A 12,910-nucleotide genomic window follows, 5' to 3' on the forward strand; every position below is an offset into this window, starting at 1 on the left:
AAGGATTGACATTTTAAATCAGTACAAAAATCTACCCATTACTAGTGCAGTGTGATATTTTTCAACATTGTGCTGAACTAGAGCTTTTATATAGCTCTAGTTATTTGCTGATTCAGCCATAAGGCTGTTAACCTTGCAAGTGGAATAACTTCAATTCCCACAAATGCGGCCAACAAAATCAACAGTCACACTGCCACTGTATTCTTCAGTGGCCTAGTCAGGAGCTGCTACCATTGGATCAACAGGTTTTGAGTATGACTTATAGTCGTTGGGAAAGGATGACACATAAATGCTCGTCCTGCTTAGGTAAGGGAATCCCATATCTAGGGAATATTCCTTTGGAAGAAGTTTCTGTAGCAAGAAACAGCCATAAGTTTACGAGGAATAAAATTATATATTCAATGTACCATATATTCAACAAGAGCAAGCTGATCTGTTGGAATGAGCTTTTCCCCCTTCCTCCTGCCCCAATTTATTGGGTTTATGGGTTCATAAGCTCTGTGCTCCTGCCAATTATGCCAAGCAGTATATATCACTATAGAAGAAGACTCCCCTCTCCTGGCCTGTGGCCTCTAGAAAGTCATAAATCCATGTGTTTTTTTTAAAGATGTGAAAATCGGTGCTGCTGCTGATATAATATTTCTAGTGGATTCTTCTTGGAGCATTGGAAAGGAGCGTTTCCAACTTGTTCGGGAGTTTCTGTATGATGTTGTAAAACAATTAGATGTGGTTGGAAATGATTTTCGGTTTGGTCTGGTCCAGTTCAGCGGAAACCCACACACAGAATTCCAGTTAAACACATACCATACTGTACAAGATGTCCTCTCCCATATTTCACACATGCCTTATATGGGGGGAGGAACCAAGACCGGAGAAGGATTAGAGTTTCTAATTCGGAACCATCTTTCTAAAGCTGCTGGAAGCAGGGTGAGCGATGGCGCCCCCCAGGTTATTATAGTGTTAACGGATGGACGATCCCAAGATGATGTGGCTCTGCCGTCATCTGTTCTTAAATCTGCCGATGTAAACATGTTTGCCATTGGAGTGCAGGACGCAGTGGAAGGGGAATTAAAGGAAATAGCAAGCGAACCCCTTGATATGCACTTGTTCAACCTAGCGAACTTTACTGCTCTCCACGGCATTGTAGGAGACTTAGTTGCAAGTATTCGCTCGTCTATGACTCCAGAAATGGCTGGAGCAAACGGAGTGATTAAAGACATCACAGGTAACGCTGTTCTGCTGTGATATTGCAATACTTGTACTCAAGGGAGGTGTTGCAATTGGTGCTCTTCCCATCATTTTAAACATTTGGATGTGTGGACCAAGGGCCTTTCCCGGCAACAGTAACCACAGACATGTTACTCTTATTGCTTTTTTTTAATGCCAGGTGTGGTGGGGTGATACTCAAAGAATCCTAGGAATTAAATTAAAAAGATGGGAGGAAAAAATAACAAAATAGTGAAGTTCTGCTGCAAACCTCCCTGCACAAGGGATTCTGTGCTTGAGTGCTATGGTCAGGGAGTGCCTAACCTCTAATAAATGTATACAATTATGAGTTATATAAGGTATTTTAAAATTTTACAGTGTGTCATGTAGATGGGTGGAATGTTGCTTATCTCATTACAGCAAGTGATAAGTAACTCAAGGGAGTGGTGGAAAGAATTCTCTGCACACTGTTAGCGCAAGATGCCTGGTCCCTCTAGAGTGAGAATTGTCTGGAAAGGCCCTCGGTTGCACATCTGAGGGGTTAAAAACAAAGGCTGCTCTATTTGGCAGAATCACATACAAATGAAGTCCAAAGTGCTTCTTATCTTGTGGTCATTAGTAAAGTACATTTAAATGTGACATAAAAGATTGTTATCGTAACCACATTTTGTGAGGGAGGCTGCTGCAGCCGAGATAATGGTGTGTTCAAGAACACCTGAATCAAGACTCTATCAGCACACCTTAGCTTATATTTACTGCAGATACAGAACTAGAACTAAATGAATGTTGCTTGTGAAACTTAAGCTCCTCCCCTCCACTGATGTGCCTTCCTAGAGCTACACTTTATGTGGAAAAAGAGTATCTATGTGCCCGAGACCAGATGGCCTCCTTTCTGTTTTCAGGTTATATATGGGCTTGAAATGCTGGGCAAAGAGCTCCTTATAGTTTTCTTATTTGCAATAGTTTACACAGGAAATGGGCCTTGGCCATGGCAGCGGGAGCATGCTGCTGGTCAAGCCCAGTTTTCTTGATGGCCACCTGGAGATTCCCCTTTACCTGTTAATGTTTCCAGGTGCTGTGGCTTTTCTCCCATCACTTTTATAGGGGCCATGTAAAAGGGATGGGAGAAAAATCACACCTGGCAAGTCCAATCAAGGAAACTCCTACAATGAAAGAGAGAGAAATAGAAGTCAGGCAAAGTGGAAGATTTCCTCTTACCGTCTTTCCCCTATTTTAAGACGTAGTCATTATATAAGCCATAGCAGGATTTCTAAGCAATTGCGCGATACAAGCCATACCCCGAAAATAAGACATACTGATAGACCCTTCACCCAGTAGCAATAACCCCCTGTGTAAGCTGTACTTGATGAAGAGGAGAAAAGTGGGGTGGGGAGGAGATGAAGGCACGAGGAAGAAAAGAGGGGCGATTGAAGCCGTTGCCTCGTGAATGCAGAGGCTGTTTCCCTTTAAGGAAGAGATCTACGTGTGAGCGTCTCTCTGTCTCTCCACCCCCCCCGCGTCTCTCTCTCTCTCTCTCTCTCTCACACACACACACACACAGAGCCCACCTCTCGCTTCCCCCCACCTTTCCCTTCCATTCTATGCGCCCACCCATGAGTTGCCTGTTGATTTCCTCTTGACGGGAGAGGAGCTTTTGAAGCCGCTGCCTCGCGAATGCAAAGGCTGTTTTCCCTTTAAGGGAGATCTCCGTGTGCGTGTGTCTCTCTCTCTCTCTCTCTCTCTCTCTCTCTCTCTCTCTCTCTCTCTCTCTCTCACACACACACACACACACACACACACACACACACACACACAGAACCCACCTCTCGCTTCCCTCCACCTTTCCCTTCCATTCTATGCGCCCACCCATGAGTTGCCTGTTGATTTCCTCTTGACGGCAGTCTCCTGTGTCTGATTGTTGTCTCCTTGCTTTTACCGAATGGAATAAAGCAGCCTTCCTTTCTACCTTATGCTTGCTTGTCTGTGGAGCTGCCCCTTTAAGGATTTGTAAGTAGTCTGGATCGCAGTCCTTGCCTTGGGGACTTTTTTTAAAAAATCAAGGACTTTTTCCGTCTTGCTGTTTGCGAGCACAAAAGTTAAACTGCCGGTCCTAGCTTCCTTTACCCACAAAAATTTAACTCACCTCGCTAGCTCAATTGCTTCTTAATTGCTACCATTTACCAAGTCAGCAATCTTAATTGCTGTTTAGCTGGCTTCTTTGTTCTCAGCAGGTACCTTCTTTGCTATCAGTGATAGCACTACAAAGTAAAATAAAAAAATTCCTTCAGTAGCACCTTAAAGACCAACTAAGTTGGTCTTTAAGGTGCTACTGAAGGAATTTTTTTATTTTACTTCGATCCAGACCAACACGGCTACCTACCTGTAACCAGCACTACAAAGTGTTACATTGTCATAGCTGCCAAGTTTTCCCTTTTCTCGCGAGGAAGCCTATTCAGCATAAGGGAAAATCCCTTTTAAAAAGGGATAACTTGGCAGCTATGTACATTGTTGGAACTTCAGACTGTTGGAACTTAAGTCTTTGGCAGCTGGCTAGTAGAGATCCTTATTTGCTTTTACGTATAGGCTACTGCTAGGACTGTATCACACAGATAGATTCCATTATACTGGTTTAGATTTAAGAAGCTCCAGTGTAGCAAATTGCTATTAAGTGAGTCCCCACATCAGAGGAGAGAGAGAGCAGCCCTTTGCGAACATCCCAGGGCTGGGGAGAGAGGGCTGGGCCAGGGACGCACACACCTCCCGCCCCTCACTCATAATAAAAATACCAGTAAGACATCCCACCAAAAATAAGCCACCCTGTGGTTTTTTGAGAAAAAAAAGTAATAAGACGGTGTCTTAAAAAAGGGGAAACACGGTACTTCATATCTTCCTGTTCCTCCTTAAATGGAAGGAAACGGGAGCAAAATGATTTCTTTAAAGGGAATACTGAATGTGAAAAACTATTGAATTTAATCTGATAGAACGATTCTTTCACAATGTGGACTTCTCAGACCTTTGTTTTTATACTCTGGGATGCATGAAAGGAGAAATGGATGTTTTGAATGTTGCAGGTTGACAGCAATATGCCGGTTATAACACTCATCTTGTCTTGTCTGATTAACTCCTCCCATTATGTGCTCCATCATCTGCCATTGCATTGCTGCATGATACAGAGGCAAACAGATGTTTCTCTCTTTTTTTTTGCAAATCTTATGGGGCAATATTCAGATTCATTGAGGTCACTGATGAACTGGCCATTTAGATATCATAATGAATTTTTAATGTTTTTAAGTAAAATTTTAAAAAGCATATCAGAAACCTATGGTAGCCTTTGTTGCCAGGAAAGACTTTCATCACTGGCTTTAAAGGAATTGGAACTGATTCCCAGATTTTGATGTAAAGAATCACCCTGCAAAAAAAAGGTCAATTTAAGGCAAGACATCTTCATAACGTCCTTTAGAGAGCTTGAGCATGCAAGAGGCAGAGATGTGAAACACATATTTTAGGATCTTCCTTTTACCTCTAAGGGTTTAGGAAAGTACACATTTACCTCTGGGTCTCTTTGAGAGCCTTCTGCCATAGTTTAATCTGTACTCTTCAAAGATCTGGAACCAATATGGTGGGATCCTCTTATCTGAGCAGAAGCTCTGATTTAGCTCTCACATCACCACAAGATTCTTGGTTCATCTTTATGCAGTGGTATATAGGAGTTCATGGTCTGCAGAGCCCAGCGTGGAGAGCTGGCTTGTGAAATATGTATTGCAAATGGGATATGAGTTAAACAGTGCTTAAAGGTAACTGTGCAATATTCCAGTTATTCGCAGAATGTATATAACTATATACAGGGTGTGTTATTCAAAAATCTTACTATAGTTGCCGGCATCCAAAAGTAATTTTCTTTTTCTAGAAATGGAAATAAGCTTATATATATATCAAGGCATAACATGACATTTAATAAATTACAAATACTTTTTTACCTGATTACCTGAGATAAAATGTTAAACCCAACAGGTGCTTTTTACAGCCTCCACATATTAAATGTTATGATGATATGTTCCCAAAGTTGTATTAAAGGACAGATTTTGGTCATGTTGGAAATGAATTACTTGATCAGTTCAGAGTTCACTTTTGTCATTGTCCTGATACATATTTTACTGCATCATGGTTAATGACTAAGTCACTGCTTCCTTTCTAAGCCAACAATCCATTGCTTAGTTATGTAACAAAGCATGCTTTAATTTGCCCTCCACCACCAGCCTAATCCTTCATTGTGTACTTCAGTATAATGGTATTTCAGTGGTGACAAATTATCCAGCTGTTATGTATACTTCCTCGCTATTTCTTTGAGATCAGCAGTATTTCAGTTTATGAGACCTTCAGGTCATGTAGTAAATACCAGCACACTAGGATTTTGTGGCTGACAAAGAGTGTGATAGTTAAAATGGCAAAACAGAAAACTTTAAGCATTCCAGAATGTTCAGTATATTTATTCATCACAGATGTATCCTGTCCCTTCCTCAGGGGGCTGAGGGCTAGAGTTATGGAAGATCAAGTTACAAGTGAGGTTGTTCAGGATCAGCTATCACAACTTGCTTAAAGTTTTGGGCCAAAATCTCAGTGGTCCGAGTCCATCGTTCTCTCCACTGGTGGAATAAACTGTGAGATAGTCACTGTAAAAGAGCAAATGCTGGCCAAATATACTTTAAGGATACTTTAAAGATACCAGAGTTTGGTGGCTTCTCCTCTAATCATCTTGGTGAATTTAAATGTTCATGAAATACTGTAGTAGTATTCTTGTGTCATCAGTTCAGCCCCAGTTTTGGCCATTTTATAATGATGCACTAAATTTTGCTGTGAGCAGAGAATGCTTGTCTATTGTGTGAAGCGCTGTGGTCTAAACCACAGAGCCTAGGGCTTGCCAATCAGATGTTGCTCAGTCCCTGCTCCTGCCAACCTAGCAGTTCGAAAGCACGTCAAAGTGCAAGTAGATAAATAGGTACCGTTCCGGCGGGAAGGTAAACGGCATTTCCGTGTGTCTGGTTCACCAGAAGCGGCTTAGTCATGCTGGCCACATGACCCGGAAGCTGTACGCTGGCTCCCTCGGCCAGTAAAGCGAGATGAGTGCCGCAACCCCAGAGTTGTCCACGACTGGACCTAACGGTCAGGGGTCCCTTTACCTTTACTTTTAAAACATGATCCACATTCAGCTGCTTGTGGATAAAAGAACCAGAGCAGGCGCTGTTCCAGATCAACAGTTTTACAAGAAAGCTCCACATATGGAGACTGACATGTTAAGGGTCATTTTTTAAGACATAGTGATTTTGGTCGGATTCCCAAATGCTTAGATTAGTTTAGGACAGTGCAGATTATAGCAAGCTATGGGTGACTTCACCTGACTAATGACTGTGGTAATTAATCTGTGATAAGCACATCCAGTGCCAGCTTACCTCCCATTGAGATGTTCCACATAATTATGCATTTCTTATATCCAAAAACAGCTGATCGTTCAGGAAGAATTCTCATATATAAGGTTGGATAATTGTGTTATGACTGGCTTCATCACCTTGTTTTAACATGATTCTGCATTACTTGATTGAATATCCAGTAGTCATATGGTACATGAAGAATAAAAGCAGAAATGTCTTCATTAGAAATGCATTTTGAACAATATTCCTATAAATCATGTCTACAGGCATATAGGTTTTCTTTCTACCCCTTAGAGAAAAAAAGGCGGGATATAAATAAATAAGATAAATAAATAAATTTAGTGTTATATCATTAGTAAACATGTAGACAAATACCATATACCTTAAATATAAAGAACATATATATGGTCAATATACTGTGATACTTACTTGACCTTTGAAAACATTGCCTTATATCCTGGTCAATTCTTGATTGGAATTGTTAAACGCATTTAACATATGTTTTTTATATATATATATCTTTCCAGGATTTCTCTAAGAAGCTCTAAAGCTGTTTTATAATTTATCATTAGATTAACATTTTAACAATTTTACTTGTACTTTCAGGTTTGTAGCCTGTAAAGTTGTCCCCTTATTGCAAGGATTTTTGCCTACCAAAGGGGACTTCCTTGCTCTCTCATCTCCATGCCCACCCCAGTGTCCTCCCCATTATCTGCTCTGGAGGGTTTGAAGCAGAACAGATTTGGCTGTGTGGGTATGCACAGGAAGCCTTGAAAGTCTTACTGTTTCCCGCCAAAAAATATTAATATTCATTATTACAGTCCCATTTTTCAGATTTTCATTTATCAGATTTAAAGTTTGTCTCCAGATTCACTTGGGCACATTTTCGCAGGTGTGGGTGGTTATTTGTTGGCTATAAAGGCCACATGCCTTAAGCATGAAGGTGATGTTGTATAGCACAGTCTCATGTATCAGTGTGCACAAAGAGGTGGGAGTGATCTGCCCACAAATGCAAAACGTAATAAACTATACAATGAAAAGATGCCACTCTCCAACCCTCAAGTAGACCTATGTGAGAATTCTTTCAGGTACAGTGTTCTTATGCAATTAATATATATGATCTGCTCATTCATATTCAATCAGAATGCAGAACTAGCAGGCAATTTGATCTTGGCCACCTTGTGTTTTGTTCCTCCATATTCGTGTTTCTTGCTGGTTTCTGAAGAAACATGTCAGAACAACTTGCATGGAATCACTTTGTTTAATGCTTTCACCTGTTGCATTTCTCTCTCTCTTTTTTTTAAGCACAAGAATCTGCTGACATTATTTTCCTTATTGACGGATCAAACAACATCGGCACTGTTGCTATCGCAGCCATTCGTGATTTCCTTGCAAATTTTATTGAAAAACTCTCAGTTGGAGCTGAGCACATACGCATTGGGGCAGTGACGTATAGTGATCAGCCCAGAACTGCATTCTTCTTGAACAGCTACACCCAAAAAGCTGACATTTTAAATGCAGTGAAGGCCCTTAGTCTGCCGGGTGGCGAGGAAGCGAATATCGGGGAAGCTCTTGAGTATGTGGTGCAAAACCACTTCACCCGGTCAGCAGGCAGCAGGATAGAGGAGGGTGTACCGCAGATCTTAGTGCTGATAAGCGGAAGTGAGTCTAGCGATGACCTTAGAGAGGGGATTTTGGCCATAAAGAAAGCGAGTATATTTTCATTTAGCATTGGGGTTGAGAACGCTGACAATGTAGAGCTTCAGCAAATTGCTACTGACGGAAGCTTCATGTATACTGCCCTGGACACAAGTAACCTTGGCGAACTTCAAGATCTCTTACTGCCAAACATTGTTGGAGTGGCCCAGAGACTCATTTTGTTAGATGGCCCAACCATGCTTACAGAAGGTACGTATTTTTTTTTAATGAACCATTGTATTGCATTCAGTTATTTATACTCATTTATGGGAGCTTATAAACAGCCCTCTTAATTGCCTGAGGAGTCAGAGTGCATCATGGCTTTACATAGGCTCCTGTAGTGAATGCATATAGGACTTTGAAAACATATATCTAAATACAGTGGTACCTTGGGTTACGAACTTAACTCGTTCTGGAAGTTCGTTCTTAACCCAAAACCGTTCTTAACCTGAGGCGCGCTTTCACTAATGGGGCCTCCCACTGCTGTCGTGCTGCCGGCGTGCAATTTCCGTTCTCATCCTGGGACAAAGTTCTCAACCTGAGGTACTACTTCCGGGTTAGCGGAGTTTGTAACACGAAGTGTTTGAAACCCAAAGCGTTTGTAACCCGAGGTACCACTGTATATAAAACGCACAAGTGCAGATGGAACAATTGCTGCTGTGGTCAAGTGTAGCTGGGGGATGGGAAAGAGGCAAGATCTCTGAGCCCCACTACAAGATCTTTGGCACCGGAGAACAGAATCCTTATGGTGCCCCTTCCATGGTAAAACTTGGGTGCGTGATGGAAATAACCAACACTGTGCAGTTTTAATGGCACCCCCAAGCCTTACTTTTTAATGCTATTGATTGCTAAAGGGATATTCAAATGTTTACTTTATTTGTAGGAGTTAGAAATTCTGCATGGTGGGTGGTGCTGTTAGTGCTTAACTTTTATACTAATATAGACAGATGCTAGTATTAATACATTAATAGTAATGCTTAATAGCTAGCTGACTTTGAAATGGTTCACAAGGGCAAACAACCCACCCACGAGCATTTCAGAAATCTGTTGCTGGCACAGCACCCCCACCTGTGGGTTGTACACACAGCTGCCATTTCTGTGATTTTAGCAACATTTTGTCAAGTTGCTGCCTATCTTAATTTGATGTATACAACCATGTATACAGTGCAGTCCTCACATGGAGATTCTACTTTATTTATATAGTAATTTAACTTGTGGCCCCCTGCCAGCTGTGAGACCAAGGTGTTTGTGCTTCTGCAGTTTCATACATGCCCTGGTTCTTGCTGTGCTTTCAAACACTGAAACCCTGGTTGATGCAGAGGAGCCATTCCTACAGGGGTCCCTAATAATAATAATAATAATAATAATAATAATAATAATAATAATTTTTTAAATTTATACCCCCACCCATCTGCCTGGGTTCCCCCAGCCACTCTGGGCTGCTTCCAGCACATAGAAAAACATAATAAAGCATCAAACATTAAAAACTTCCCAATACAGGGCTGCCTTCAGATGTCTTCTAAAAGTTGTGTAGTTCTTTATCTCCTTGGCATTTGATGGGAGGGTGCCAATGACAAGAACGCCCTCTGCCTGGTTTTCTGTAGCTTCACTTCTTGCAGTGAGGGAATCACCAGAAGGCTCTCAGAGCTGGACCTCAGTGTCTGGGCAGAATGATGGGGGTGGAGACGCTCCTTCAGGTATATAGGACTGAGGCCGTTTAGGGCTTTAAAGGTCAGCACCAACACTTTGAATTGTGCTCGGAAATGTACTGGGAGCCAATGTAGGTCTTTCAAGACCGGTGTTATATAGTCTCGGTGGCCACTCTCAGTCACCAGTCTAGCTGCTGCATTCTGGATTAATTGTAGTTTCTGGTTCACCTTCAAAGGCAGCCCCATGTGGAGCGCATTGCATTAGTCCAAGCGTGAGATAACCAGAGCATGCACCACTCTGGAGAGACAGTCCAGGGGCAGGTAGGGTCTCAGTCTGTGTAGCAGATGGAGCTGGGAGTCAGCTGCCCTGGACACAGAATTGACCTGTGAGTCCAACTGAGTCCAAAATGACTCCCAGGACCTGCTCCTTCAGGGGAATAGTTGCCCCATTCAGGACCAGGGAGTCCCCCACCCCCCAAAAAACAGTATTTCTGTCTTGTCAGGATTCAACCTCAATCTGTTAGCTGCCATCCACCCTCCAACCGCCTCCAGGCACTCACACAGGACCTTCACTGGTTCTGATTTAAAAGAGAGGTAGAGCTGGGTATCATCCAAAGAGGGTCTCTGCACATGATTCAAAGGCAAAGGGTGGGCTATGCCAAGCCAACCACTCTACATCATAGACAGTAGAATAATGAATAGAACAGTGAATAGAATCATAGAATCATAGAGTTGGAAGAGACCACAAGGGCCATCCCATACATTGTTGTATGGTAGCTCTTTGAACAACAGTTTAGATGCCCCCAGACCTCGTCATACGAAGTATTCCTTCATCATGAAAAGCGAATCTTGAGGGTGTTTTTTTCCCTTTCAAAATACACATAACCTCACTTTCCTCCAGCCCAAGAGCTATCAGTTGTCCCAAGTGCCCAATTACATCTGCCGGAGACAGGCAATTTTGTTGCATCCCTTCCCGTCTGATAACCACAAAGTGCTCTTGACAACAGGGTGGGGCAAGTGGTGCTGCTCCTACAGACCCTGCCAAGAAGCGCCAGGCAGACCCTTTTACTGTATTTCTTTCAGCACCTGCCAAAAACAATTCTGTTCACTTCAGTTTTATTACAGCAAAAGCCAGCAAGACAAAGTACCATAATTCCAAACAAAAAAAGTCAGCAATAACATCACCAGAAGCAGAACAGTTACACAAAAGGAATTTGCAATGTATTATTCAATAGAAGAGATTTACGTTTCTTAATAGCTAAAGTGCAGAATTTGGCCACATCATATGATACCGGACTTGAGGAAGAAATTTTCGTAAGATTTCGGAGGAGAATTCCAAATAATATTGTAAGGGTGTAAATTTTGATAAAAGGGGTAAAATAAGTCGAGCTCATTCTTCACTATAAAATTCACAAAATAAAAGGATGTGAGTGACAGATTCTACCTTATTAGACATGCAAGGGCAAAGGCGCTCATAAATTGGTATCCACATAAATTTGCCGTACAGCACAGCTGAGGGCATTGCCTCAAAATGGGCTCTGGAAAAGGCCCATCTATAGGCTTCGTTAGTGATGTTAGATAAGTAAGGGGCCGCTGCAAAATTAGTCCAAATCTTGGCATTGCTCCGTTGGCATATTCTGCTGCTGCCCCCCTCGGCTGTAGCTCCTCCACAGTTCAGCCTTCTGACCACATACTCAAGGGTCAGATCTCAGGGATGCATACTCTCCATACTATTAATCACAGGCAATCAGCTCTCAGGCAAACTTGAAAGGATAATGTAGTCTCATCCTGGACTGGTCAGTCTCATCATAGCACTTACCTCTCTGCTGTAGTTGAAGAAACAGAGATTTCAGCATTTGAAGATGAGTTGCCAAACTCTCACCTTCTTTCACCGCAGTCCTGAACAGCCTTCTAGGCAGAGAAATTATAGTTCCCGCAGTTTCTCTGACATGCATTGCCCTTAATAAATTCCAGCACTCAAACGCTGTGCTGGCATTTGCAACATGCAGTAACTGGGAGTTGCTCAAACACAGCAAGATTTGGGCAAGGTTGTTTTCTGCTGCTCCAGAGAAGCAGACACGGAGCAATGGATTCAAACTACAAGAAAGAAGATTCCACCTCAACATTAGGAAGAACTTCCTGACAGTAAGAGCTGTTCGGCAGTGGAATTTGCTACCAAGGAGTGTGGTGGAGTCTCCTTCTTTGGAGGTCTTTAAGCAGAGGCTTGACAGCCATCTGTCAGGAATGCTTTGATGGTGTTTCCTGCTTGGCAGGGGGTTGGACTGGATGGCCCTTGTGGTCTCTTCCAACTCTATGATTCTATGATACTCCTTTATGGGCCATTCAGTTGCATGAATGAATTCCAATCTCTGGGCAGTTTCCATACCTTCTGTAATATTGGCAGCCTCGCCCTTGCTTGTCTGGTGCTGAATATCTCACCTTTTCTCAGGGTAATGACTTTGCCACCACCTGTTTTTGTTCTTAAAGGGCACCTTTCTCAGCCAAGCTCCTGAGGAAGCTGGTTTGACTTATTTTTTTTAGGCAATTCTAAAAAAACACACATTTAATAATTTCAGAAATTAGGAATAGAACCTGGGACCCAGGTTTTTTTAAGGAGATTATTGCCCCCTACAAACCCAGCAGCAGCAGCAACGTCAGACGTTTATGTTCCACATGAATGTTACAAGGAAAGTGACAGGGAGAAGGGAAAGAAAGAAACAAACACAAAGTAATTGACTGGCAAAACTCGCCTTGCAGCAAAAGAAACTCATCCCCCCCCCCCCTAGGGTGGGGGGAAGCGTCACCTTTTAATTTTAATGTACTAAAATCAGGATTTTCGCCAACAATCAATTCATTTATTTGACCATAACATGGGATGTGAGGGACAGGGGATATCGCGAAGTCCCTCCCCTCCTAATCAAATGTTAAAGT

At 42.3% G+C, this 12,910-nt stretch overlaps 1 protein-coding gene across 28 annotated transcripts in view; it reads left to right on the top strand.

The window, feature by feature from the left end:
* COL6A3 (collagen type VI alpha 3 chain) overlaps positions 1-12,910 on the top strand; it is a 103,053-nt gene that overhangs the window by 24,298 nt on the left and 65,845 nt on the right. For 25 of the 28 annotated variants that reach the window (XM_035139253.3, XM_035139243.3, XM_035139262.3 and 22 more), the window contains exons 3-4: positions 608-1,225; positions 7,938-8,540. The exons of 1 other annotated variant lie outside the window; for it this stretch is intronic. In XM_035139253.3, the coding sequence (XP_034995144.2) occupies positions 608-1,225; positions 7,938-8,540 (1,221 nt within the window). The remainder of the gene's footprint in view (positions 1-607; positions 1,226-7,937; positions 8,541-12,910) is intronic. 2 more of the 28 variants (XM_035139351.3, XM_088665134.1) reach the window with 1 other exon arrangement.

Source organism: Zootoca vivipara, chromosome 1, assembly GCF_965207765.1.
Source record: "Zootoca vivipara chromosome 1, rZooViv2.hap1.1, whole genome shotgun sequence".
Classification (NCBI taxonomy): Eukaryota; Metazoa; Chordata; class Lepidosauria; order Squamata; family Lacertidae; genus Zootoca; species Zootoca vivipara.